We start from the raw sequence: 27,656 nt of genomic DNA on the forward strand, positions 1-27,656 counted from the left end.
AAAATAAGTATTAATCACATGATTCAATTGAAATTTGTGATGTATACATTTCTTCCACCTCATCCAACTTTGCGATTCATGAACTAGACCTGTCACTTTGTATTCCAATCCAAAATCTTTTCCTGATCAAAATGCAATAATTCTAACCACTTCTGTAAAGTATGTGAAATCACTTTTACAATCTAATAACAGTTCAGTGTTCCCCCCCAGAAATTTTTGTCAGCCAGGTGGCAGGAATGAGTAGCCAGGTGGGGAATACTACATAAAAAATGAATGTTTTAAAATTTAAATTTGTTCCCCTCAGGGCATTAACAATAATATCAGGCAGATAAACATTAACTGCAAAATTAAATTATTTTAGTGTTATTATCATGACAAGACATAGCAGAGTATTTTGAACTTCTAGTGTTGTACTGCTAATTCATAATCATGTAACTCCGGGGCTTACCACTCGGTTGCTGTGGATTGCCATACGAGTTTGCGACATCATGTGGAATCAAGTGTTCGCATGCTACAATTCCACGCCAATCCAGACACCGCACACTCATGACACTATGTGATAGTCAAGTAAAACCCTTAAACTCCAATGTAATTGATGCAATTACGCTGATGAAGATTTATTATATAGGCTACACAAAAAACTTTATAGTATTTGAATGTTAATTTGGAACACTCAGTTACTCAAATATGTATTAATATTATGTAACTAGCATATATCTAGGTTATATTGGCCAGGTGCTCTGCAGAAATGGCAGGGCGGTGCACCCATTAAAAAGGTTCTAGGGAGAACACTGCAGTTTTTGTAGTTTTTAGTATAAATGTTGTTATTTCTGCAATATGCTGGACCTGTCCACAAAACATTTTCAACCATGAACGAAAGATGATAACCTACCATATTTTAAGCAAGACTAATTTACTAATCATTGTGTATACCAGGCAACAATACATCAGGCAACTATTAATGAAAATGTTGTAGTTGCCTTAGTCTACTGGGTTCAAGTTCTATATTTACCAAAGCTTCCTCTTTATGGACATCAAATGATGCAATGTCTATCAATTTGATTTGTTCAATTTTTGCAGATATTTTATTGTGTTCTAAGTGTTATATTTGAGTTTGACATACTGAAAAGCTTACAAGTTATATTAACTGAGTTGACACTGAAACAAGAATGGCTTCATTCTTAACAAAATGTCTAATGTATATTATCAGGATTTTGGTAGATTAATTCCATAATTGGGTGAAATTTCTGAAACAATAAATATGAGACTTTTTCCTAAGAGTAAAATCTTTAAAAAGGGATTTAAAACACAGTTAATCCAACATATGTTCTGAAGCCTTAGATAGTTTTACTTATAAACTAGAGTTTGTTAAAAAAACCACTTTTTTATTGTAAGCTATATTCCTTTATTTTTTGATGGAGATGATAACTTGCTGATTATTAAATATAAAATCTAAATTCTACATTTACTACAAAATAAAATTCCACACAGTTAGCTGAGGGATCAATGACAGTCTAATAGCTCTACTGGAATATCTACATAGTATAAGTCATAATTTTCTACTGTTGGGAAGCTTTACAATGAAGACTACTGGTAGTGATCATACCCATGCCCCTTCCACTTGATGTTCAAATGAAAGCTGTATCATTTTAAAATAAATTGTTATGGAAGGATGTATGGAACATAGAACATGATATGGTTGTGTCTAAGCTTATGCATGTGACTTACTTTCCTGTGAGAAGTACTGCAGGAGGGCCTGCAAATACCAGTAAATGCAAAATCATCACCTTTGGCTTCTTTTTGAATAGTGCTTGAAATTTATACAAAGGATGCTTTTTCTATTTCTGTAATAGTAATTCTGATTCCTGTGCCAACTCCATCACAAATTGGCACTTAGGAAGAATCAAGTCATATATAGGAACATAGGAACACAAATAGGAATACCTCAATGACAAGTCAGTGATGGGAAGAAGGAGAAAGAGAATAGAGACATTTTCACATAGATAGGCTCTCTCTTCATCAATCTCTGTTAGGCTCTCTCTTCATCAATCTCTGTTCTTCATCCATTCCAGGAGTAATGGATCACATACAATCAATTATCTGATTACTTATTTTCCTCGTAGTCAAAAATTTTGTGCTTTCCCAAAACTTGCACACACTGTTATATTCAATCTTAACACTGTGTAATAAAATATCTTGTGCATCTGCCCGTCCATTCTTTTATCCATGACAGCAGGTGAATTCTGCATGGTGGCAAGATGACAGTGACTAACCAATCCCAGCATGCTCTCCATGTTATGGCTATTGAAAGCACGAGCCGAGTAGATTGTTTCTTTTTGAAATACATGTGGCAAATGACAACCATATGGAATACAGGGAGTCACAAATTTAATGTAAGATACTGTAGTCTGGTTTTAGAGAAGAGAGAGTATAATAATACAGATGAATAGTATGTACTACAATAAGAAATCTAATGGTTGCCATTTTCCACTTTTCAAACTCCAGTTCTGTTAAACTGCCAATCAATTACAAGCAAATCACAATAACACTGTGATTTTTAAACAAATAACCTATTTGTTCCCTTGATTCAGGCTTTTAGGCCACTCTGAGTTTGTTATACGCAGTTGTATCATGGGTTTGTCTTTTGTTGTGTCAATAAATCCATTGTGTGTCTATAAATCCACAGTTTGTGTATTAAGTAATATCTTTTCTAATGGGTAGATAGATAATACTTTAGTTTATTGCCGATGATTCCTTGTGATTTCATTTCAATTTGAACTATCTAAAAAATTTCCAGAATCTCAATTTGCAGTGATAATTGCATTCCACATCATCATCATCATTTGTAAATTAGTTCTCTCTTTGAATTGAAAGGACAGTTGAAGAATTGGCCCTGTAAGCTTCAGTTTACTTTTACGTTCCTTCCTGATTATGTTGATGGCTCTGATGCTATTGGAATGCCATGTTCTCATGTCTATGGATTTATAAGCACTACAAAAAAACAAACCCATGGTACAACAGCTCATCAGAGCCTTGGCCTATCAATAAAGCTGCTGCCCAGTCAGATGACAGACAGAACTGGAGTGACATGTGGTCAGCTGTATTGCTTTGTTTTCTTGACTGGGTCTGCTGCCTCTCATATCAGACTGCTCCTCAATTGGTCTCATGAGACTGAGCGAACCCTCTTCCAGCCCTCTGTTCAGAATTAAAGTCCTTGGAGCAGCAGGGAATTGATTCTGGGTCCTTCAAGCAAGAGGCCCTGCACCATATGGTTCATATACGCACAAGAAAAACTCCTGGGTGAGCAAATTTGCTGATGTAATTAACTAAACTTTACCATTATCTATCTTTATCCTATTTATAATTTGGATTTTTAAAAATCAAACTTTTGTCAAAATTAGAAAGCACAGAAGGTTTAGCGAATGCTCAAAGTTTGAATCAATTCAATCTAGGACCTTTGAAGAGACTAATAGAAGTAAACAAGTCTTACATGACTGTTGTATCATGATCATAGCCATAGGACCTTAAGTGTTTTATGGAATCAAAACACAAGGGCATGGCTTCATTTCAAAATCCTATATACACTGGCTGGAATTCGAACAATAATCACCTAAATTAATAGAAGGAATTTCCTAATCGAGTATGCTAATATACTGTAATTGATTGTTTGATAATAAGATGAACTCCAGGCTGTAGTTTCGTGAGTATGTTACTGACCAAGCTGGCTACACAATATGAGCTGTATAATTGTAGGTTTGCATTCAGGAGATGAGGGTTCGAACCTCACTGTCAGATATTTGAAAGTTTTCCATGGGTTCCCATTTTTACCCCAGGCAGATGCCAGGAGTGTACCTTATTTAATGCCATGGCAGCTTCCTTCACAGTCCTAACCTTTCCCTATTCTAGTATTGTTGAAAATCTATATCTAGTTTGTGTAATGTTAAAAATGTTAAATGTTAAAAATAAAAAATAAAAAATTAAATAAGTTCATTGTAGTATAGTAATTTTAAAAATAATGTTAAAAATAAAAAATAAAAAATTAAATAAGTTCATTGTAGTATAGTAATTTTCTGCACAACCAATAATCAAATCCACTAAACCATGGAACTCATTATAGCCTATTCATAAACTCATATATTAATGCATATGACTAGACTGAAGACTTATGCTTCATAAAAATAGTGCAATAGAAGCATCCAATAATTTGTAATGACACATTTGAATGCTTAACTAGACACTAATTCTTTGCAAGACTACTTTTGTAAGACATAATTGTGAACAGGAATAGAGTGCCATTTGAGAAGAAATATACTTGAAAGTTCTGAGGAAGAAAATAGCAAAGCATGCACAATTAAAAAATTGCCTATGTGGCATTGCTTGAGAGAGAAATGCATAGTAAATTACAATAATGAAATGAAAAATGCAAGAAATGCTGCAAAATTCAGAGAGGAAGAATCAAGAGCTACATCCACTGCTGAGCTCACCTCTTGGACTTGACCATGCTGCAGTTATTTGAAGAGATCAAAGAATTCTGTAATACCTTAAATACTGTGAATTCCTTATTAAATGAATGTCTACTTCTCTGAAAGAAACACAATACATTTTTCATCAAGTTACTAAACAAAGTTCACTGAAACCACACTAATGAGATAAATTAAACTGATAAAGGAAGTATATTTAAATACTTTAAAAAATTTAAGAATATTCAAAGCACATTTTGACATCACTAACTTCCTGGACACACTAAATGAAAATCAAAAATAATTCTGACATTCATTATTGAGCCAAAGATAATACTGAGCAGCAAGGTTATGGTGACTTCCAGTAAAATTATGTCTATTTATTTAACGGATAGCTTTTGCTGCCATGATTGTCCGAGGACATGTTTCACTTTCTATGGGCGAACTGCATGTTTGGATGTGAGATGATGATGATGATGATGATAGTGAGGTAGGGAGAGGGTGAAAATTAGTGTTGGCACATAGCCTACTCCTGTAGAATAACACCAAGGGGTCTTTTATGTTCTCACTCCACCATAAACACTGAAGAGAGGTTTGAAATTGAATCCAGGCTTTTGGCACGCAATTTAGTGATCAGAAATTGTATACTACCATCTCTCCTACCCTACTGGCCAACATTAATGGAACTTGTATCAGCTAACCACAGTGTCTGACCATTAAAGACTTGATGCCTTAATGATTGTGACCACCAGACACCAAGGTAAAATGATGTTGATATCATAATTTAAATTAGTTTAATTTATCTTTTGTTAGTAAGTTCTTAAATAGGCCTATATTAAAATTTTAAGAAGGAATGGAAAATAAAGTAAATATTTAAGAAAGGTCAGTCCTCATACACCTACAAGGTTAGGTCTTAGTTATTAGAAAATAACACATGACTCATCTTAGATCCATCATCCTAAAGAACAAGATGGACAAGTTAAGAAATGAAGAGGTGAGGAAAGAAGCTGGAATAAGGACATCGTATTAGACCAAATCGGCACATCCAGACTATGGTGGTACAGGCATGTGATGAGGATGAAGCCTACAAGAACAGCCAGAAAAAATTTGGAAAGAGAGGTGGAAGAGAAAAAGACCTGCAGGAAGACCTAAAACCCAATGGATGGACATGATCAAGGTTGATCTAGTTACAAGAGGATGGACAACGGATGATGTTGTCCATGACAATTTGTATATGGACAGGAAGAAGTGGAAGAGGCTCATTAACAGTACCTGGAAAACTGGAACTGTACAATGATGATGAAGATGAACACATGACTCATATTGATCTATGGCAGGATAACTTTCTTCAGTAATTGACCTAACATCCCACAGGTGAAGTCTCTAATTTCTCAGACAGAAATAGAAAGAGATTTTGTTGATTAATCATAACATGCATTATCATGAAGTAGATCAACAAAATATATGAATACAGAAAAAATACATAAAAAACTGCTTTTAAGGAATTATTTCATAACGTATTAAGAATATATGGAAGAGATTGTAAAGTTATATGAAGAAGACCAAGATATTTTATTCTATCGTGTATTATTATTGAGTTTACTGTAGTTGCTATATGAGAACTGCAGATTTTAAATTTTTTAAAAGATGGTCCAAAGCCACAATGGTCACTAATAATGGACAGGAGAGAGGTTTATTTGAAATTTATTTTTGGCTAACCTCAGACTGGCTTCCTATGCTAATTTATTTCAGTTTCAGGCAAATACTGAGATTTTAACTTCCAACAGACTACCACCAGTTCTTTCTCAGTTCTCTAACTTGGTCTAAATCCAATTCACAGGATGCTGTCATTTAGACTTAGAGAAAGCACTGTCAGCATGACTGACTAATCATCTTTCCGAGTTACATCCCAGGTCAAATACGTCAGCTTCATTGCATTGCTTGTAAGGTGAATACAAGATTTGTTGTTATTATCATCATGGGATCTGTGGTAAAATAAATGTACTGTAAATGTAGAATGGAAAGTTGTAGTAGGTGGTCTGGGAATGAAAAAATGTTCTATTCTGGTCGTTTCCTGTAGTGACGGTGGAAAATTCAGAGACAGACCATATTCAGGATAGTAGCTACTAGCGCAGAGCTTTAAACCTAGGATATCTGAATGATATTGCTTTTTAATCTTTGATTTGACTAATAAAATATGAAGGTAATAGAAGACTGGTTTAGTATATATTCAGGTACAGAGAATGAAGAAGGAGTTAGCAATTTCAATTAGTTAAATAACATGGAGATGAGGAGGTGTGATAGTGACAACTCATAATCTTCTTCTTCTTCTGTCACTCTTATCCAGAGAGTTCCTGGGTTGGGTTGTGGATCATTGACCACCATCCACTTCTCACACCTCCCACTTCTGAGGTACTTCCAGTAATGGAAATAGTATAAGAAAAAAGTAACTGGGCTGAATTACAGCAACATGAGAAATATGTTACTCATTTACAAATTACTTTTCCAACAAGTAATCAGTAAAATTACAATAACTTTACAGAACGCTAGACTTAACCGCTTCACTGCTGTGATCAAATGTACTCGAAGGCCTGAAATGGCCCGCCAGTGCTGCGACCAAATGTATTCGATCTGCCTTATAACTGTGTTACACGCTTCTGCCATCTATTATCCACATTTTATAAACCAATTAGTTTATATTATTTCCACGTGTAGTTCTGCAGGAAAACTTTTTTCTTCTGTCAAACAGTTGTAAAAATCGCAGTTGAATTATGGTGGTTGCTGCGTACAAACATAAGATGAGTCTGAAGGAAATCTTAAGGAGATTGAGTCCGATGTGGATTTTGATGGTAGCGGTAGTGATATTGAGGATATTAGTGAAGTGATAGGGAATGATAGTGATGTTGATAGTGTTGATGATTTGTTGCCAGAAAGAGGAAGAATTGACACTGACCTAAGCCTGCCCACATGGTTGAATGACGAGTTTGCGCCAAAAATGCATGCATTTCAAGTGCCAAACTTAGCTATATCAAATAATAATTTGACACTTGAATGCACTGAAATTGATTATTTTGAGGTATTTGTGAATGGTAAAGGTAGTGGATGAAACGAACAAATTTTACAGACAGACAGTTGATGCTAAGTTCATGACAATTCTGCTTTAATTTTATCAATATTATGTGTTTAATCTTTCTGCAGTCAATCGTGTGTATGAATTGGTAATTTGCAAACATCCTAGACACAGCACATAATGTAATGGAAATTTTGAAGCATCTTCTAATGAGAGAAATTTTCACCACCTCATGTGGAATGGAACCCTGGATTCCAATCATGAACTGTCTCCCAGACTGTATGAACAAACTGGCAAGTTAAAATGTCATATCAAAATATTATTCTGTAGTTAGTGCTTGTATTTTATGTTTAAATTGGAGACAGTCTATGTTGAGGTTGTTGGCTGAAATAATCCAGCACTGGGGTCACACCAACCTGTCCCAAGAATTCAGCAGTGAAAAGGTTAAGGAAATCATAGCATTTCTTTTCTGCATGGGGCTACAATAATACAGATTTTTGCAAACAACAGTACTTCATTTTGTGTTTTTCTTAGCATAGAAACATTAAGTGGGTATCATCACTTGGTGAGACTAAACCTGATACCTTGGAACTTACAAAATAATCTTTCCCCATAATTTTTATTTCAGGAACACTAATTGATTCGTTTGTCTCTTGCAACATGTATCTAAGAAATAGTGACCGATAGTGCCTTTTGAAGCATTCTGTTACACCTTGGTCTAGGGGCTGGAGCAGACTTGTGACATTTGCAGGTAAAAACTGAACAATAACGTCACCATCCTGCAGACTCTGTGGATGTGTAGGTGCATTACTGATTAACAACACCGGAAACAAATTCATCTCTAAACTATTCAGTGAACAACACAGTGGGCATCCAGGAACCTTTTTGGTTTTGGTAAAAGACAGGAAAAGCATTTGCCAAATATCTTTCAAAACCCTGGGCTTTTAAGATTTTCCTATACACATAGGCCACAGTCAGTGAGTTCCAGAAGCATTACTGCAGAGCAAAACTGTCACTAATGAGTGGGTACATGGGAAACTGGGAGTGAGAGTTCTAGATCCTAATGGGTGGATAGGAGATAGGAATCTGCACTTGGATGGCCTTCACTTGAACAGCAGTCGTACGTATAAGTTAGGAAGTTTGTTTTAAGGGTAATATGGAGGTACATTCAGGAAAGGCATGGACTAGGGAGTGATGATAAGGGTATAGGGATCTGGAAGTCAAGTAGGGATGACATAAAAATGTTAGTGTTGAACTGCAGAAGTATTGTAAAGTAAGGAATAAAATTAATTTAATAGATATATACTTATCAGATATTGTAATAGGAGACGAATCATGGCTGAGAAATGATATAATGAATGCAGAAATTCTTTCATAGAACTGGAATGTTTATCATAGAGACAGGATAGGAATAATAGGAGGGGGGGAATTCATTCTGGTGAAAGAAGAATTTGTAAGCTACAAAAAAGTTAAAGATGACAAACATGAAATTCTAAGTTTAAGGCTCATCTCTAAAGTTAATAGGCAACTTTATGTTTTTGGACTATGCAAACCTGGTGGCACGAATCTGATTCGGAATTATTTGATAAGATAATCAGCTATGTGGGAATGATACGGAAAGGAACATGAATGTAGCAGGTAATCTCAATTTGCCAAATGTCAATTGGGAAGGTAATGAAAATGACAGGAAGTATGACCAAAAATGAAACTTAATCCGGAAAGGACAGCTGAATCAGAAAGTGATGGAACCAACTAGAGTAAAGAATATTCTGGACATGGTGTTCGTAAAACCAGATAAGCTCTATTGAGAAACTGAAGTAATACATGATATTAGCAATCACGAAGCTGTTTTTGTCATAGTTAAAAAATTTGATAGAAAGGAATGCTGTAAAAGTAGGACTATTAGGCTGATAAAACAGGCATGAAGGAGTTCAAAAAAGTAATTACAGTATGACTGTCAAAAATTGGTAAATACAAAATAATGTTAAACAGACTGTAGGTGGGTTTAAAACAATTGTTGAGGAATGTGAATACAGGTATGTACCTTTAAAGGTGGTAAGGAATGGTGAAAAACCTTCTATATTATAACAGAGAAGTAAAGGGACTAGGAAGAATGTGCAGGTTGGAAAGAAATACAGTTAGAAATGGTTGTGGAAGTAAGGAAAAATTGAGGACACTTACTAGAAAATTTAATCTAGTGAAGAAGTCACCTAAAGATAACATGATGGCAAGCATAATTTGAAGACACACCTATTTTAATTAGAAATGGAAGGTTATGTCTAGGTACTTTAAGGCAGACAAAGGATTCTAGAACGGTATTCCAGGAATCAATTATGAACAAGAAGAGTGTGTATGGGACAATCTACATCAGGCAGAAGTATTCAGTCAGCAGCATGTGAAGGTTGTTAGTTACAAGGATAATGTCTAGATAGGAGACTAATACTAATGAAGTATTGAAATTTACCTACAATAACAAAGATATTTACAATATGATACAAAGTTTGAAAACTAGGAAAGCAGCTGGAATTGATAAGATATCTGGGGATATTCTAAAGACAATGGGTTGGGATACAGTACAATACCATATTTGAAGTACTTATGTGATTACTGTTTTCATGAAGGAGCTATACCAAATTAATGGAGAGTTGCTATATTAGCCGCAGTGTACAAAGTAAAGGGTGATAAACAAAAAGTTGAAACTTACAGGCCAGACAGCTTTACATGTGTTGCACGTAAGCTTAGGGAAACATTATTTCTGATTATATTACACATGTTAGCAAAATTAATAACTGGTTTGAAAGAAGGCAGTTCGGGTTTAGGAAAGCTGAAGCTCAACTTGTAGGATTCCAGCAAGATATAGCAAATATCTTAGATTCAGGAGGTCAAATGGACTGTATCGCAATTGTCCTATCCAAGGAATTTGATAGGATAGAACATGGGAGACTACCAGCAAAAATGAGTGCAACTTGACTAGACAAGAGTGAATGAGTGGGTGGCTATATTTCTAGAAAATAGAATTCAGAGAATTAGGGTAGGCGAAGCTTTGTCTGACCCTGTAATAATTTAGAGGGGACTTCCTCAAGGCAGTATTATTGGACCTTTATATTTTCTTATATATAAAAATGATATGAGTAAAGAAGTAGAATCAGAAATAAGTTTTTTTGCAGATGATGATATTCTGGATAGAGTAATAAATAAGCTACAAGATTATGAGCAACTGCAAAATGACCTCAATAATGTTGTGAGATGGACAGCAGGCAATAGTATGATGATAAGCTGGGTTAAAAGTCAGGTTGCGAGTTTCACTAATAGGAAGTCATCTCAGTTTTAATTACTGCGTTGATAGGGTGAAAGTTCCTTACAGGGATCACTGTATGTACCTAGATGTTAATGTAAACGAGAGGGCATGTGAGTATCTCATAAGACCGCAACTAGAGTATGATTCCAGTGTATGGGACGCTCACCAGGATTACTTGAATCAAGAACTAGAAAAAATCCAAAGAAAAGCAGCTTGATTTGTTCTGGGAGATATCCAACAAACGTTACAAAAATGTTGCAAAGTTTGAGCTGGGAAAACTTGGGAGGAAAGGGAAGAGTTGCTCAACTAGGAGGTATGCTAATGATATAGATATTGATTCCCACAGGGAACCTGAAATATTTGTCCTGAATGAGTAAATTGGAAATTATAAACTTTCCAGCTAACTCACAATATGAAGATAAATTTGGACTTCAAGAGGACAAATTGGGGCAAATATTCATTTATAGGAAGAGGAGTTAGGGATCGGAATAATTTATCAAGGGAGATGTTCAATTAATTTCCAAATTCTTTGCAATTAATTAAGGAACCACAAGGTAAACAACAGACAGGGAATCTGCCACCTGGGTGACTTCCCTAAATGCAGATCAGTGGTGAATGATTAACCTCCTGTTAATCCAGTCAGTTGGCCCTCCATTGCAACTATTTAAACTTACTGTTTATATAAACTCCTGGTTTTTAAAAGAGAGACATCTTGCATTCACCACAAAGAGTACGGTAAGTAGAAAAGGCATGATGACAACAGCAGTGACAAAATGATGCCACTTTGGAAGTTGCTGTGGTGTATTTTCATTATCATTACTGTCACTTCCTTCTCTCTCTTAGGAGAGAAACGTTAAATTTGTGGTTATGATACTGGTAAAGTTAAGCCTCAGATGAGAGTACCAGTAAACATATTTTTATGTAAAAGAAGAGCCCTGCATATTACTAAATAGAACAAGAAGCTTCCAAAAGTACCAATATTCTTTCAAACATCAAGCCAAACTCAAACTGGAAAAATCACACAAAACAATGTGTTAAATGGAATTGTTTAAACCATAGTAAATACTATATTTACTGTGAATGAAATACTACAATTTAATATTTTGTTCCCAAGAAAATTATAACTTTATATAATTTTGATAATTATGATTGCTAGTTGCTAACAGACAAGCACACAAGAAGCACATGTTGCCTAGGGTGGTATATGCAGTTGAAATTGAGCAGGCAGAAATGAGGAGTAATAAAGGAGTGAAAAAGAGGAAAATGTGATTATCATCTTCTATTACACATTAACTTCTTTGCAACATGTTTGAAAGAAGAATTGCTAGAAAGAGAGGAAGTTGACTAATGGTGCCTTACTTCAGCAGTGTGCTTAACAAAATGAATTGTTTGTGCTGAGGGGAAGAGGCAAGTTCAAGATAGAAAACTATGGCTGTAGCAACAAGGTATACCCTTCAGATAACTTCACACAAGGATGAAGATGTTTGTTCCAAGTGTTCGACTGAATTCAGATTTTTCCACTTAACCAGCAGCAGCCAGTCCAAGTGGGGCAAGGAGGGCTCAGGGCAGGTGTTTACAACTCTTCTGCACCCAAGTTGCACATTGGCATTTTCTTACTGATACAGTGACCACCCAACAAGAGTTTACGGCAAACTGAAGTGAGGCACACATAGCGAGCTGACGGGAATGACAGGATGTTTTCCCTCTTTCAAGGGATGAACGAAAAGTTACCTGGCAAGAGCCAACAGCTTCTTTGTCCCATCCTCTGTTCTGAAAGGTTTGGTTGTTAATAGAGCTCCATACTTGTGTTAGCGGGCACGTGATTTACCTGAGGCGCTCAGTGATTGTGATTATAAAGTGCACAGTAATAACATTATTCATCATGTTAAAGTGTGCTACTGAGCAATGACTGAACTTGATAGTTGCAGTCGTTTAAGTGCGGCCAGTATCCAGTATTCGGGAGATGGTAGGTTCAAACCCCACTGTTGGCAGCTCTGAAGATGGTTTTCCATGGTTTCCCATTTTCACACCAGGCAAATGCTGGGGCTGTACCGTAATTACGGCCACAGCCGCTTCCTTCCCAGTCCTAGCCCTTTCCTGTCCCATCATCGCCATAAGACATATCTGTGTCGGTGCAATGTAAAGCCAAGAGAGAAAAAAAACTGAGCAATGAGTGTTTATTATTGAAACTTATCCTTTAATAAAAAAGAAATCATATAAATGGGTGTGTGGGGAAGTATTGCAAATGACTGTAATTAGAAATGTGTGGTGACCAGATAATTAGTAGGAGATTATGGGCAGCTTATTTTCTAGATCTCTGTATGTGCGACTTTCACTTATGGAGATGTTTGAAACAGAAAGTCTATTTGGAACAATCCAGATGTGGCTGAGGCCCTGGAAAACAAAATTAGGAGAGTGATAAAGAATATAGACACATGCCACAGAATTCCCTTCGAAGATGCCAGGTCTGCAATTTTAAAAAAAAGGAATTCATTTTCTTCAGCTGCTATGACATTAAAGTAATAAAAGGAAAATAATTGCCTGCTTTTTATGATAATGAGGCTGTTTTCTAATTCCCTTCTTACTGAAGAGAACAGCGGTTTTCTCTGGTGAGAAGGACCGGTAAGGTTCTGGGGCAATACAACCTGTCCTTCCCATGAGCTTGCTATGCATGCCTCACTTGAGTTTTACATGTTATAAACCTCACTTGAGTTTGCCGCAAACTCTTGTTTGATGGTCAAACATCAATCAATATATTTAGTTTCAACACTATTCCCTGTTACCCATACTTGTAGCTCTCCCAGTCTGATGGTGATCAGCTGTTCGTGTATATAACCCAGTAATTGTGAACTATTGGTAGCCTACTTTTGCATCAAATAGGCAGCTGTCTCACCAGACAATCTATTTAATCTGTTATTTGGAAAGTGTTCTCTGTGAAATATATTACCTGTGATGTTTCCGAAGCTTCTCATGGGGTGAATCATGTTTGGCTGATTCAGTCTCGACGCTGCTGTCAGACATTGCTCGGGCTGCTGCTACACTGCGAGGTGATGCAGGAGGAGTCTCTCTCTGCTGGGAGACAGTCTGCGGAGATGGTGGTGCCACATTCCCTGGTTGGATCCCCAGCATACAGTAAGGATCGCTGAAACCTAAGACACACCACACAGAGCCCACTCATATACGATTGATAATTTACATATTTTACAAAACTGGTAAACTAATTATTGCTAGTTTCCTTCTGATATTTTCAGCCCCTGCAAATTTCCTGAAAAGAAATTTTTATGACTGAATAAAATATTACAAATGAATCATCTGAGAAATAAATATACAGGGAGTATATTTTAAGACTTTGTCGTGGAGTACCGGGCATAAGAGCACAGAGAAGCGGTGACAGGAAGCACAGTACCTACAATGGTGAGCAGACATAGTCATCTCAAAGAAGCGGTATGATTTTGCTTGTAGAAATTAAATGGAACTGAACTCACCAGCTATATATTTGCTCAGGCTACATAAATAAATGTGAATACATAAATGAATGAGTGAATGAATGAATAAATCAATGAATCAAGTAAGAAATAAAACTGAACTCATGTGTATACAGCTCCCTGAGCTATGATGAAAGCTTCATATCTTGTAATGATATTTTGAAACAAACTTTGCACTTCATGGACACTGTTGGAATGCATGGTATTCCTAATTTTGATTCTTAATTCTTCTGCAGTTTGAGGATTGTTCCTGTAAACATTTTCCTTGAGATTTCCCCCATAGATAAAAGTCACAGTTGCTAAAATCAGGCAAACAAAGAGGCCATAAGCCTTTACTGATGATCTGATTATCATCGAATACGTCCTGCAACTGTCGCAAAGTACTGTACGAGCCGTCACACCATCCTGCTGAAAATAGCCATACCTTTTTACTTCTTCAGTCAGTTCAGCAAAATCTGGTTCAAGAATATTGTGAATATAATGGTCAGAGGTAATTGTGTCCTGAAAAAATATTGGACAGGTAATTCGTCAAGCACTAATAGCGCACCATACACCCATTTTCACTTCATGCAGAGGTCTCAGCTGTAAAATGTGTGAATTCTCTGTATCCCAGATCCTATTGTCCTATGAACTGACATTTCACTCATATGAAACCGTGCTTCTTCACTCATAAAAAGAAAGGTCAGATCTACGATACCCTCGTGGACACTATTCATTAGCCAAATGTGAAATCTTATTCTTGCAATTAAATCTGTAGGCTGTACGTTATGGACTGAATGAGTTCGGTAAGATTGTAAATGTAACAATTTTGTTGCATTACATGCTGATGTAGGCCTATGTGAAATACCCGTTTCCCGAGCTAATCTCCGAAGCGACTTATATGGACTGACTTGAAGTCTTGTCTGTTTATCTTCTAACTTCTCTTGTGTTTTCTTACTGGGAACGCCACTTGTGAGTGAGTTGATGCACATAAGGTTTCAATGGTACTGCAGAACCGGAAAGCTGTTTACAGAATTTTCAAAGGCACCTTTTAACTTGTTTCTTCTTCTTGTGCACATAATGCTCAATCAAAAATATTCTTTGCACTGTGGTGTACTTAACCATTGCAATAATAACCTTACAACACAACTTAAAAGTCTAATCGTTACTAGCAAACTGAGCGACAGAGCTAAACATCCTGCTGCCTCAGCTGTCAACACTTCTTATCATGCCAGGCCTGACACAAGTCATATGGCACCAGCTTGGGGATTCCCACAGCCTGTGATCAGAAGTGGGAAGTCAAACTATACTCCCTGTATAACACTATTACTTTCCCAAAGCATACATAATCTCTAGGAGCTCAACAGTTCTGAGTGGAACTCAGGTACTGAAATGAGATGGTACCAATGTGAATTAGTACACAGAAAAATGCAGCAACATAAGATAAAGATATGAAAAAGTAATTTCAGTATTTTTATTAGTTGTATTCACTTAAGCGACAGGAGAGAAACTAAGAAAGCAATCTAGTATCTCTGAATGACTGTGAACATTTAAACATCTCATTGCAATATAATTTCATTTTTGTGTCATCTGTTAAGATGTTAGCACTTAGAATGAATGATAAAAGACACAGTACAATTATTTATTTTGTTCTTATCATTATTTACTTCAAACACTTTCAGAATGACAAATCTTATGAAAAACAAAAAAACAAAAAAACAAACAAAACAAACAAAACACACACACTCAAACCAATCTGGGCCCAGTATTGGGTAGCCATGCTCTGCCTGTCACAAGCCAGGATAAAAGTGGGGAGTGACAGAGGAGTAATACCTCTTTGAAAAGCCTTGGTCTAGCTGGCCATTGACAGGGTGATGATGAAGATCTCAATGGTAACTACGATGAAGAATGTGATTTTCGGTACAGCAAAAGAGATGTAGGAGGCTGCCCAGTACTTGTGATTGAAAGAGGGGTCAGACAAAAAGATGGAATCCCCCACTCCTTTTCTTCAACTGTGTTCTTGACAAAGTGATTTGGCACCAAGAAAGGCAAGGAACAGATGGTAAACAAATGGGATACAAGTAAAAAAGGAACTGAAGTTGATTGTCTAGACTTTGCATATTATACTGTGGTTTTATCAGAATCGTTAGAGGATGCACAGAACCAGATTTTTCAGCTCCAGGAACAAGCACGTAAGGCAGGCTTATGGATCTCCTCTGAGAGTTCATGACCAACATTGAAACAGCACCCAGATGGATGACCATACAGGGATTGAAACAGCACCCAGATGGATGACCATACAGGGAGAAAGGATACAGAAAGTGGAGAGATATAAATAACTGGGAAAATGGCTAGAAAACCCCCTGTCAGTTAAAAGACACACTGGTATTGAGGATCAATATACTTAGCATACAAACAAACCATGAAAACCTACAAAAACAAGAAGATCTCAATCAATGTAGACCAAGACACTAATAGACGGTGATCCATTGGAAAGCTTTATACAAAGCTGAACATGACAAAAATAGGATTGATCAAGATGCTGGAATTAGGCAACAGGAAAATTCTGAGGAAGAAATTGGGACCTCAAAGGACAGGGGATGGAATGCACAGGAAGGAAAGCAACCAAGAATTGAATCTCAAGATGAAAAAGATCTCAGACACCATCCAGAAAAAAAAAAAAAAAGCCATGTTCTTTGGATACAACTGCAGAACAGGAAGACTAACCAACTACCTACTTAGGTTCCAGACTCAACCACGATGGACAGAAGAAAGGAGTAAAATGCAGAGTGACAGAATAAGGGAGTACAGGGGGTGGATCAAAGCCTGGAAGTAGCTGGAATCGAATTAACATAGTCTACAGTTTCCTAAATGAAAATAAGAAGAATACACACAAAAATAGTTGGGCTGAAAACATATTTTAAACCCATCCCATGGCTGTTACATTTTTATTTGCCATTTTTTATTGATCATAATTGCTTTTTTTAATCACCTGCAACAATAACATTCCTTCTATGTCATTCTCCACATAGCTGATTACCTTATGAAATAATTCTGTATCATTGTCAGCGCCAACCTTGCCGGTTCTGCACACCCCAAAAAAATCAAGTTGCCTATTACCTTTAGAGATGTAGTTACTAGTAGATTCACCAGATGTCATGGGCAAGCAGTTCAGATGGAAAGGTTCGAGTGACCTTCACACTCATCACTAGAGCTGGGATTTCTATGTAATTAAATATTTTGTTCTTTGCTATTTAGGTGCTGGGAAAAGTCATATGTTCATGAAACACTATGTTAGGGTTATTATTATGGAATTTCATTTTACATATTTTTTTATATTTTTGGGTATTCTACATATTCTTAGTGAGATTACATAAAATTACATATTTTTGCATTTTCCTGTTTTCATATGAAATAAATTGCTGTACTGAAGTTTCACACTTAATGTGGGGTTGTTGTCTGTCTTCTCAACAGGGGGATTAAGGTAATTATAAGTGACAGGTATTTGAGAGGAAGACAAGTGCAGATAGAGACCCTTGCAAAATAGGTTTTTCTAAAATCAATCAATACTGATCTGCATTTAGGGCAGTCGCCCAGGTGGCAGATTCCCTATCTGTTGCTTTCCTAGCCTTTTCCTACATGATTTCAAAGAAATTGGAAATTTATTGAACGTCTCCCTTGGTAAGTTATTCCAATCCCTAACTCCCCTTCCTATAAATGAATATTTGCCCCAGTTTGTCCTCTTGAATTCCAACTTTATCTTCATATTGTGATCTTTCCTACTTTTATAAACGCCATTCAAACTTATTCGTCTACTAATGTCATTCCACGCCAACTCTCCGCTGACAGCTCGGAACATACCACTTATTCGAGCAGCTCTTCTTCTTTCTCTCAATTCTTCCCAACCCAAACATTGCAACATTTTTGTAACGCTGCTCTTTTGTTGGAAATCACCCAGAACAAATCGAGCTGCTATTCTTTGGATTTTTTCCAGTTCTTGAATCAGGTAATCCTGGTGAGGGTCCCATACACTGGAACCATACTCTAGTTGGGGTCTTACCAGAGACTTATATGCCCTCTCCTTTACATCCTTACTACAACCCCTAAACACCCTCATAACCATGTGCAGAGATCTGTACCCTTTATTTACAATCCCATTTATGTGATTACCCCAATGAAGATCTTTCCTTATATTAACACCTAGATACTTGCGATGATCCCCAAAAGGAACTTTCACCCCATCAACGCAGTAATTAAAACTGAGAGGACTTTTCCTATTTGTGAAACTCACAACCTGACTTTTAACCCCGTTTATCATAATACCATTGCCTGCTGTCCATCTCACAACATTTTCGAGGTCACGCTGCAGTTGCTCACAATCTTGTAACTTATTTATCACTCTATAGAGAATAACATCATCCGCAAAAAGCCTTACCTCCGATTCCACTCCTTTACTCATATCATTTATATATATAAGAAAACATAAAGGTCCGATAATACTGCCTTGAGGAATTCCCCTCTTAATTATTACAGGGTCAGATAAAGCTTCACCTACCCTAATTCTCTGAGATCTATTTTCTAGAAATATAGCAACCCATTCAGTCACTCTTTTGTCTAGTCCAATTGCACTCATTTTTGCCAGTAGTCTCCCATGATCCACCCTATCAAATGCTTTAGACAGGTCAAAAGCGATACAGTCCATTTGACCTCCAGAATCCAAGATATCTGCTATATCTTGCCGGAATCCTACAAGTTGAGCTTCAGTGGAATAACCTTTCCTAAAACCGAATTGCCTTCTATCGAACCAGTTATTCATTTCACAAACATGTCTAATATAATCAGAAAGAATGCCTTCCCAAAGCTTACATACAATGCATGTCAAACTTACTGGCCTGTAATTTTCAGCTTTATGTCTATCACCCTTTCCTTTATACACAGGGGCTACTATAGCAACTCTCCATTCATCTGGTATAGCTCCTCCGACCAAACAATAATCAAATAAGTACTTCAGATATGGTACTATATCCCAACCCATTGTCTTTAGTATATCCCCAGAAATCTGATCAATTCCAGCCGCTTTTCTAGTTTTCAACTTTTGTATCTTATTGTAAATGCCATTGTTATCATATGTAAATTTTATTACTTCTTTCGCCTTAGTCTCCTCCTCTATCTCGACATTTTCCTTGTAACCAACAATCTTTACATACTGCTGACTGAATACTTCTGCCTTTTGAAGATCCTCACATACACACTCCCCTTGTTCATTAATTATTCCTGGAATGTCCTTCTTGGAACCTTTTTCTGCCTTAAAATACCTATACATAACCTTCCATTTTTCACTAAAATTCGTATGACTGCCAATTATGCTTGCCATCATGTTATCCTTAGCTGCCTTCTTTGCTAGATTCAATTTTCTAGTAAGTTCCTTCAATTTCTCCTTACTTCCACAGCCATTTCTAACTCTATTTCATTCCAGTCTGCACCTCCTTCTTAGTCTCTTTATTTCTCTATTATAATAAGGTGGGTCTTTATCATTCCTTACCACCCTTAATGGTACAAACCTGTTTTCGCATTCCTCAACAATTTCTTTAAACCCATCCCAGAGTCTGTTTACATTTTTATTTACCATTGTCCACCGATCATAATTACTTTTTAGAAACTGCCTCAAGTTCCAATTAGCTGCAGGAAAACTTTTACTCTACATGTGCCAGTCTTAAATCTTTCATCCCTTTTAGAGTTAATTTCTTTAAAACTTGCCACTTTCATGTTGGAGTTTCCAGGAATATTTTTCTAAATGCATTTCTGTGACCTGTTTGTTATGTACCTAGGAATTTCCAAATCAATTCTTAGAGCTGTCTTCCTTTTAAATGTCTCAAATTAGGATTTATTTTCTTTTGAAAAGCTGAAGAACATAGTTCATGAACATCACTTTCCTCTAGAGTCAATATGGCACCAGTAGCATCCTCGCTGGCTTCAAAGTTAAAATCATGGATTGCAGTTGATGAGTCCTTTGCAACTGATGGCAAAGTAGTGATTTGCCAAGCATGCAACAAACTTATCGCATGTTCCATGAAATCCTAGCTTGAGCAACATGCACGAAGTGCTCTGCATAGAAAAAACCAACAGTTAGGTCTACAAAAGAAACAAATCCTCTTAACACAGATGCTGCCTTCACCTTCAAGTAACCCTTTTTATAAAGACTTATACAGTGCAATGATTGCAGCCAATATTCCATGGTATAAACTCGAAGTGCCTGAATTCACATCTTTTCTGGAAAAATACTGCAAGCAGCATGTTCCTAATTAATCAACACTATGCAAGAATTATCTTCAAGTCTTCTATGACAAGGTAATGCACAACATAAGACAGCATATAGGAAATTCTTTCATATGGGTTGCTGTTGATGAAACAACAGATACTAAGGGTAGATTTATTGCAAATCTTGTGGTGGGGAAGCTATAACCTGACAGCACCTCAAAACCGTGTTTGGTCTATTGTAAAGAGCTAGACTATTCAAATCACTCAACTATTGCGAGATTTGTGAATGATGGATTAAGAGCTCTGTGGCTGACTGAGATGAAAGAAGAAAAGGTATTAGTGATGTATTCTGATGCTGCAGTATATATGCTTAAGGCTGCAACTGCTTTGAAGGTGTTTTATCACAATATGCTCCATTTTATACAGTGTGCTTGGTTCATGGACTGCAATGTGTTGCTGAAGATATTAGAGCTAAGTTTCCACAAGTGAATAGATTAATTTCAGCAACAAAAAAGGTTTTTCTAAAAGCTCCACAACGAGTGCTATCTTACAAACAGCAATTGTCAGAGATATCACTGCCGCCGGAACCAGCCTTAACGAGGTAGGGGACATGGATAGAAGCAGCTAACTTCTATAGTGAGGATCTAGATGTTATAAATACTGTGGTAGATTCTTTAGATCCTGAAAAACTGCCTTTAGTGACTCCAAAGTGGCCTCCTCAATCACCTACATCAGGGGCAACTTCTGCTGGCTTCCAGAAAGCATCAAACGTCAAAAACATCAGGACTGCCACTGCAAGATTCTATTGCCATCATAGAGGATGCTATTTAAAAACTAAGTGCTGTGCATGGGGAAACTGGTGCAAGTGTATTGAGTAAATTCAAAAAGTGTTGAAGAGAAATCCTGGTTATTCAACATTTCACAGTGTGTGCTGAATTCTAAATGGAGATGACGTCGATCCTCCCTAGGACATTTCTCCAGCGAAAATTCCTCTCCTAAAATTTGCCCCAGTTACAGTACATAATGTGATTTCGAAAGATCTTTCTCTGCATATAAGAACATCCTAAGTGAAAAAGGCCTTTCCATGACCCCGGAAAACATCGAAAAATACTTAATAGTTCACTGTGCTACAAAATTTAAGGGATAATCATGCTTTGAGAGTTGAAAATAATAAGTTTCTATTGAACATGTGTGTGATATAATCATATAATATGACTCCAAAGAACATTTAAAAATTCTTAATTGTTCACTGTGCTACAAAATATAATATAAAGCGTGCTTGGTGTGTTGTAACTGACAAAATGGTAAGTTTATGTTAATTATACGATATTACATATTTTGCCCATTCTACTTATTTTCCTACATATTTTGATGCTTTTTGTTACATTTATGTACATAAAAATCCCAGCTCTACTCATCACTAAGTTTGCTTTGCTGCCTAGTTACTGTTCACTGCCAGCCTGTTGGTGCTTCTATAATTAGCTTCAAAGCATTCTGGTATTAAAGTCTATAATGTAGGAGAAGCTATACTCTGTCAAGGAAGCTCATACCCTCATACTGTGATATAACTTCGAAAGACAGAAATAATTTAACTCCGTCAGTGCTGTGTCTGATGCCACAGATCTAAAAAGGGGATGGAACAATTTGCATGAATGAAAATAACAAACATATGTGCAAATATATGCAATGATATTTGACCAAATTACATATATATTGAAATACTTGATCGAGTTGTTATGTCTTAACATGAATAAATGCGGGCGAGAAAGCAGGGAGCAGGAAGTAGCCTATTCCATACAGCAGGCAGGGCCAGCCACCCAAGGTTCTCATCCTCAAGACTGCGCTTCCCCTCTCGCTAGGCCAGGGTTAATACGTTAAGTGCAAATACTCATCCTGAGAACTAGTATTTGATCAAAAGTAATGTTGCTGTTAACAATAAATTTTTATTTTCAAAATTGTCAAATTGTCACATCATGGTACAAATGTAAATTAATTAAAGCAATTGTTGATGAGTAGGAAAACAGGTGGTAAGTGGTAAGGAATGGTAAGTATCCATTATGTTATAAGAGAGAAATAAGGAGATTAAGAATGAAGTGCAGATTAGAAAGAAATAACGTTAGGAACGATTGTTGGAATAATGAGAAATTGAAGGAACTTACTAGGAAACTGAATTTAGCAAACAAGTCAGGTAAGGATAATGTGATGGCAAACATAATTGGGAACCATAGAGAGCAATAGAAGAATATGTATACATACTTTTAAGGCAGAAACAGGTTCCAGGAAGGACATTCCATGAATCATTAATGAACAAGGGGAGTGTATATGTGAGGACTTACAGAAGGCAGAAGTATGTCAGTAGTATGTAAAGGCAGTTGGATATAAGAATAATGTCCAGATAGAGGAGGCAACTAATACTGGCAAATTACTCAGATTTATCTATGATAAGACAGGTAATAAAGTGCCAATGCACATTGAGAGACATTGCCTAACGAGCATCAATTTTTGAAAAAAAGAGACCAAGTCCCTCATACTGCATTGGCACTGCCAATGGCTCTAAGAAGCCTTACACAGTGGCCTCCACGGTATGCATTAGCCAGGCATCTTGGCAGGTGTGCTAGTTACCAACTGACAAGCTCAAATTAGCACACTGGGGCAAAATGCTGGCAACAGGAATGAGTTAGCTGGAAAATGTATAATGTACAATAACGGACCAATTATATATTGCAGTAGTATTATAAATTTACTCATTCGGGACAAATATTTTAGGTTCCCTATGGGAACTGATTTCTATAATACCAATAAGTTTGGTATATATTCAATACCTATGTATGTATGTATGTATGTATGTATGTATGTATGTATGTATGTATGTATGTATGTATGTATGTATGTATGTATGTATGTACCTAATCTAGCCATAAATACTGTTACAACTTTTTGACACACGCTGTACAACCGGTTTGGCAGGTAAAGAACTACCAGTGTGCACATGTTAACCTTGAACCATTGTTAACTTGTCTGTGAAAGAGGAAGCATCTAGCTCCAGGTTTCAACATGGAATGGGGTGATTATGAAAATCGTGTTGCAGTAATAGCATTACATAAATTTGGAAAATCTCCAAGTGACATTTTCAAGATGCTGCAAAAGCTGAAAATCAGTCGCATGTTTGTGTATTGCACCATTGAGCGATTCACTGCAACTGGGACTGTAAAGGATCGTCCGAGGGAGGGTCGCCCACACAGTGTCAGGACTCCAGCAGCGAAAAGGGCAGTGGCGGCTCGTATTCAAAGAAATGCGGTGCAGAAGCAGGCTATCATGGACCGTGAAATGAACATTTCAAAAAGCTCAATGTCAAGGCTTCTGTCAGTGGACCTTGGACTATGGGCTTATCGCCGAGGAACAGGACATTACCTTGATGCGCGCCTAAAGAAGCTGAGAGTGCTTAAATGTCGACGTCTCCTGCAGCGTTACACACAAGATGGTCATCGAAACATCCTGTTCACCGATGAAAAGGTCTTCACTATTGAAGAATCTTTCAAGGTGCAAAACGACAAGGTTTATGCATCATCATCTCGGGAAGCCAGTAAAAAGGTTCTGAAAGTTCAGAGGGCCCATCATCCCTCCTCTGTGATGGTGTGGTGGAGGTGAGTTATTCTGGCACCACCTAGCCGCATTTCTGTGAAAAGGGTGTTAAAACCAGCGCCAGAGTGTACGAAAGCACCGTTTTGGAGCCTATTGTGAAGAACTTAAGTGGCACATTGTTTCAAAACTAACCCTGGATTTTCCAGCAGGATTCTGCTCCAGCCCACAAGGCTAGGTCAACTCAAGGGTGGCTTCAGCATCATGTCCCCAACTTCATTTCAACTGAAGATTGGCCCAGTAGCAGACCGGACCTGAACCCTTTGGACTACTGATTGTGGGCAGTGCTTCAGGGCATCGTCTGCACGAAGAGACACCCCACCATTGGAAGTTTAAAGTGTTCCTTATTGTCAGCAGTGTCAGATTTACCCCTGGATGTCCTCTGTTTCAACATAGACAAGTGCCTACAAAGACTCGGATCAAGTCTATCAAGACTATGATCAAGTAAGAGCTGGATTACAATAAAAGAATTTAAATGGGTCAGTGCCAAAGGTGACCATTTCAAAAAGTGATTGGTGATTTGTATAACAAATGTCTGTAAGAACAACATACTAACAGCAAATTATAATACTTCTCATAATATTTGCATTTTTCACGTTTTAAGTTGTAACAGTATTTATTGCTAGACTTGGTATGTATGTATGCATGTATGTATGAATTTCATAGAACTGTTTCCCTGCAAGTTTAGTAGTGTCTCTTTTTGTTTTATAAAGAACTGTCACAAATACACTTTTCTCCAATCATGTTGCAATGCTTGTCTGAGAGTATATCAAAGTACTTCTTCATACTGTAATTACATGACTGGAGTACAGTCCTGTAAGTTAATTTAAATCAACATCTGAAGAAGCTCCCTCTGTGGATTGAGCGTTGGTGGAGAAGAGTCCCTTTGACACTCCACGTTGCAGATATTGACATGTAACAAATTTCTGGTGACACATTTGGTGTTTACCAGACAAAATTAATTAAAACTCAGCCGTAGACACCCAAGAGAGATCTGGTTTACTCTGCCATCTAGTAGGCCTAGAGTAAAATGGAACATCAAAATTGACCACAAGGCAGCCAGGTGGCATTACATCAACAAATGCATGCACCCGTAGCTGAGTCCATCATTTATTATTATTTATTTATTTATTTATTTACATCAATACAGCCAACTGTGGACCATGGTCTTACAAGATACCTGCCTCTCTCTCTCTTAGGCTTATATCTATCACAAGTACTCTTGTCTCCAATCATGTGATGCTTGTCTGAGGGCATAATAAAGTACTTCATCATACTGCAATTACTTGATTGGAGTACAGTCCTATAAGTTAATTTAAATCTAAATTTGAAGAAACTCCCTATATGGAACATGGTAGTCTTGGCCTCCGCATCCCAAGATTACTGATTCAATCCCTGCAGAAGTAGTTGGATTTTCATAGGGTGGAGAAGAGTCCATATGACATGTTTCAACTTCATGCTACTTTTCAGCCGTTCTTCCACCAAGATGTTCCACAGTTTAGCAGATTCTTTCTCTGGATCATCCCTCAACCCTCCAACTTTCTTCCTAAAGGTTGTCCTCTCCATTATGTCCTCTGGTCTTATATAATTTTACTCGTGTGTCTTTGTACACCTCCTTCAGCCAGTGGGGATGAGATTTCTTTTTTTTTTTTCCGGGGAAAGTGAGCAATTTGTGCGTCAATCTCTCTGCATTCACTCTCTTCAGATGACTGTAAAGGGTTAAGCTTTGTTTTCTCATAATGGTGGTGAATGTTTGTCTCTCGTATACAGTTCCCTGTTTGACCTCTGACACTTTCTTAGGTCCCAAAATATTTCTGACAAACTTCCTTTTCTTTTCTCCATTGACATAGCTTTCATTTTTGATAGTTTTTCTGCAACGTAAATGCACACCGGTCTGGCTACTACGCAGTTATGTCTCAGTTTAGCCTGGTACGAGATGGATTTGGATTTTTAAGTATCATGGCTCATTTTAAATGTCTTCCTTAATCTCTTTTACAGTTCTTCCTTGTCATTGTCATTGGGGTAATGATCTCACCAAGGTATTTAAATTTCATGGTCCTCCGGACAACCCGATAGACCATCTCCTTGCTGCGAGTGTAGTCTGTCTTTTCTAAATTTACATTCGAGGTCTTTTCAAAGGAGATTAGCAGCTATTTCTTGTAGTATTTCCACTTGTTTTACTGCTGTCTGAAATTGTCTACTAGGAGCACAACATTATCAGGAAAAGCCAAACAGTCAAAAGTAATGTCTGTGTTTTTGCATTCTACTCTCTAAAGCTGGAAGTGGAGTGAATAATACCGATGAGTAATCCGGTTGTAACAGTAGAACGCACCACCTATCCCCTCAGCTTACAACTTCAAGTACTCGTGGAGGACCAGAGCACAGTGTAGTGCATGACACATGTTTAACAAGGGGAGACTACGACTTTCGGACCATGGATTATCTTCAAACTTTGTCACTTTTAGTAGTCCATTAGGACAACATAATGTGCAAGTAGTAAGGTGTACTAGTAAGGCGCTTTAGAGAAAATCGCAAGAGAATTATCACGTTGAATATATACCGGTGCACTGTGGTCATGAAGACGAGATGGCGACGGTTGAGTGATTAGCAATCAAGCTCCGTAATTGCTGGGTCACTGGATCGAGTTCCGCTTATCGCTTTTTTTGTTTTTCAACACTGGTCATGTTCTTTCATATATATTGCAGGTCAAAGCTTTGCACCTGGACGCTAGTACCTTACCCAATTTCATTGTCAGGTATGAGATGAGGGATTTTGAAAATCACGACAGGCATACATTTTCAGGTAAACTTTATGAATTTGGTCGTTTACTTGTTGATAATTATAAGTAATATTGTTTTTGTAGTTCGCCTCTGTGGTAGAGTGGTTAGTGTGATTAGCTGCCACCCCTGGAGGCCCAGGTTCAATTTCCGGTTCTGCCACAAAATTTGAAAAGTGGTACAAGTGCTGGAACGGGGTCCACTCAGCCTCGTGAGGTCAACTGAATAGGGAGGGGTTCGATTCCTTCCTCAGCCATGCTGGAAGTGGATTTCTGTAGTTTCCTACTTCTCTCCCAGGCAAATACCGGGATGAGGGCCCCTATCTAACGTAAGGCCATGGCTGTTTTCTTCCCTCTTGCTTGCCTATCCCTTCCAATCTTCGCATCTCTCCACAAGGCCCCTGTTTAGCATAGCAGGTGAGGCTGCGTGGGCAATGCAATGGTCTTCCTTCCCAGTTGTATCCTTGACCCAAAGTCTTGCGCTCCAGGACACTGTCCTTAAGGCGGTAGAGGGAGGGAAAAACCTACTCTGGAGGGTAAACAGATTAAGAAAGAAGAAAGAAATAAATAAATAAATAAAGAAAGAAAGAAAGAAAGAAAGAAAGAAAGAAAGGAAGATATTTTTTGTAATGATAAAAATGAGTAAAGAGCCAAATAACATTGGAAATCCAATAAAAGTTCATGCAAATAC

At 37.3% G+C, this 27,656-nt stretch overlaps 1 protein-coding gene across 1 annotated transcript in view; it reads right to left on the minus strand.

Annotated features, from left to right (window-relative positions):
* The window catches only part of unc-13-4A (BAI1 associated protein 3), an 824,271-nt gene that overhangs the window by 318,354 nt on the left and 478,261 nt on the right, over positions 1-27,656 (minus strand). Inside the window, exon 5 of the mRNA XM_067148123.2 lies at positions 13,776-13,977. Coding sequence (XP_067004224.1) covers positions 13,776-13,977 — 202 coding nt within the window. The remainder of the gene's footprint in view (positions 1-13,775; positions 13,978-27,656) is intronic.

The sequence above is a fragment of the Anabrus simplex genome, chromosome 5, assembly GCF_040414725.1.
Source record: "Anabrus simplex isolate iqAnaSimp1 chromosome 5, ASM4041472v1, whole genome shotgun sequence".
Classification (NCBI taxonomy): Eukaryota; Metazoa; Arthropoda; class Insecta; order Orthoptera; family Tettigoniidae; genus Anabrus; species Anabrus simplex.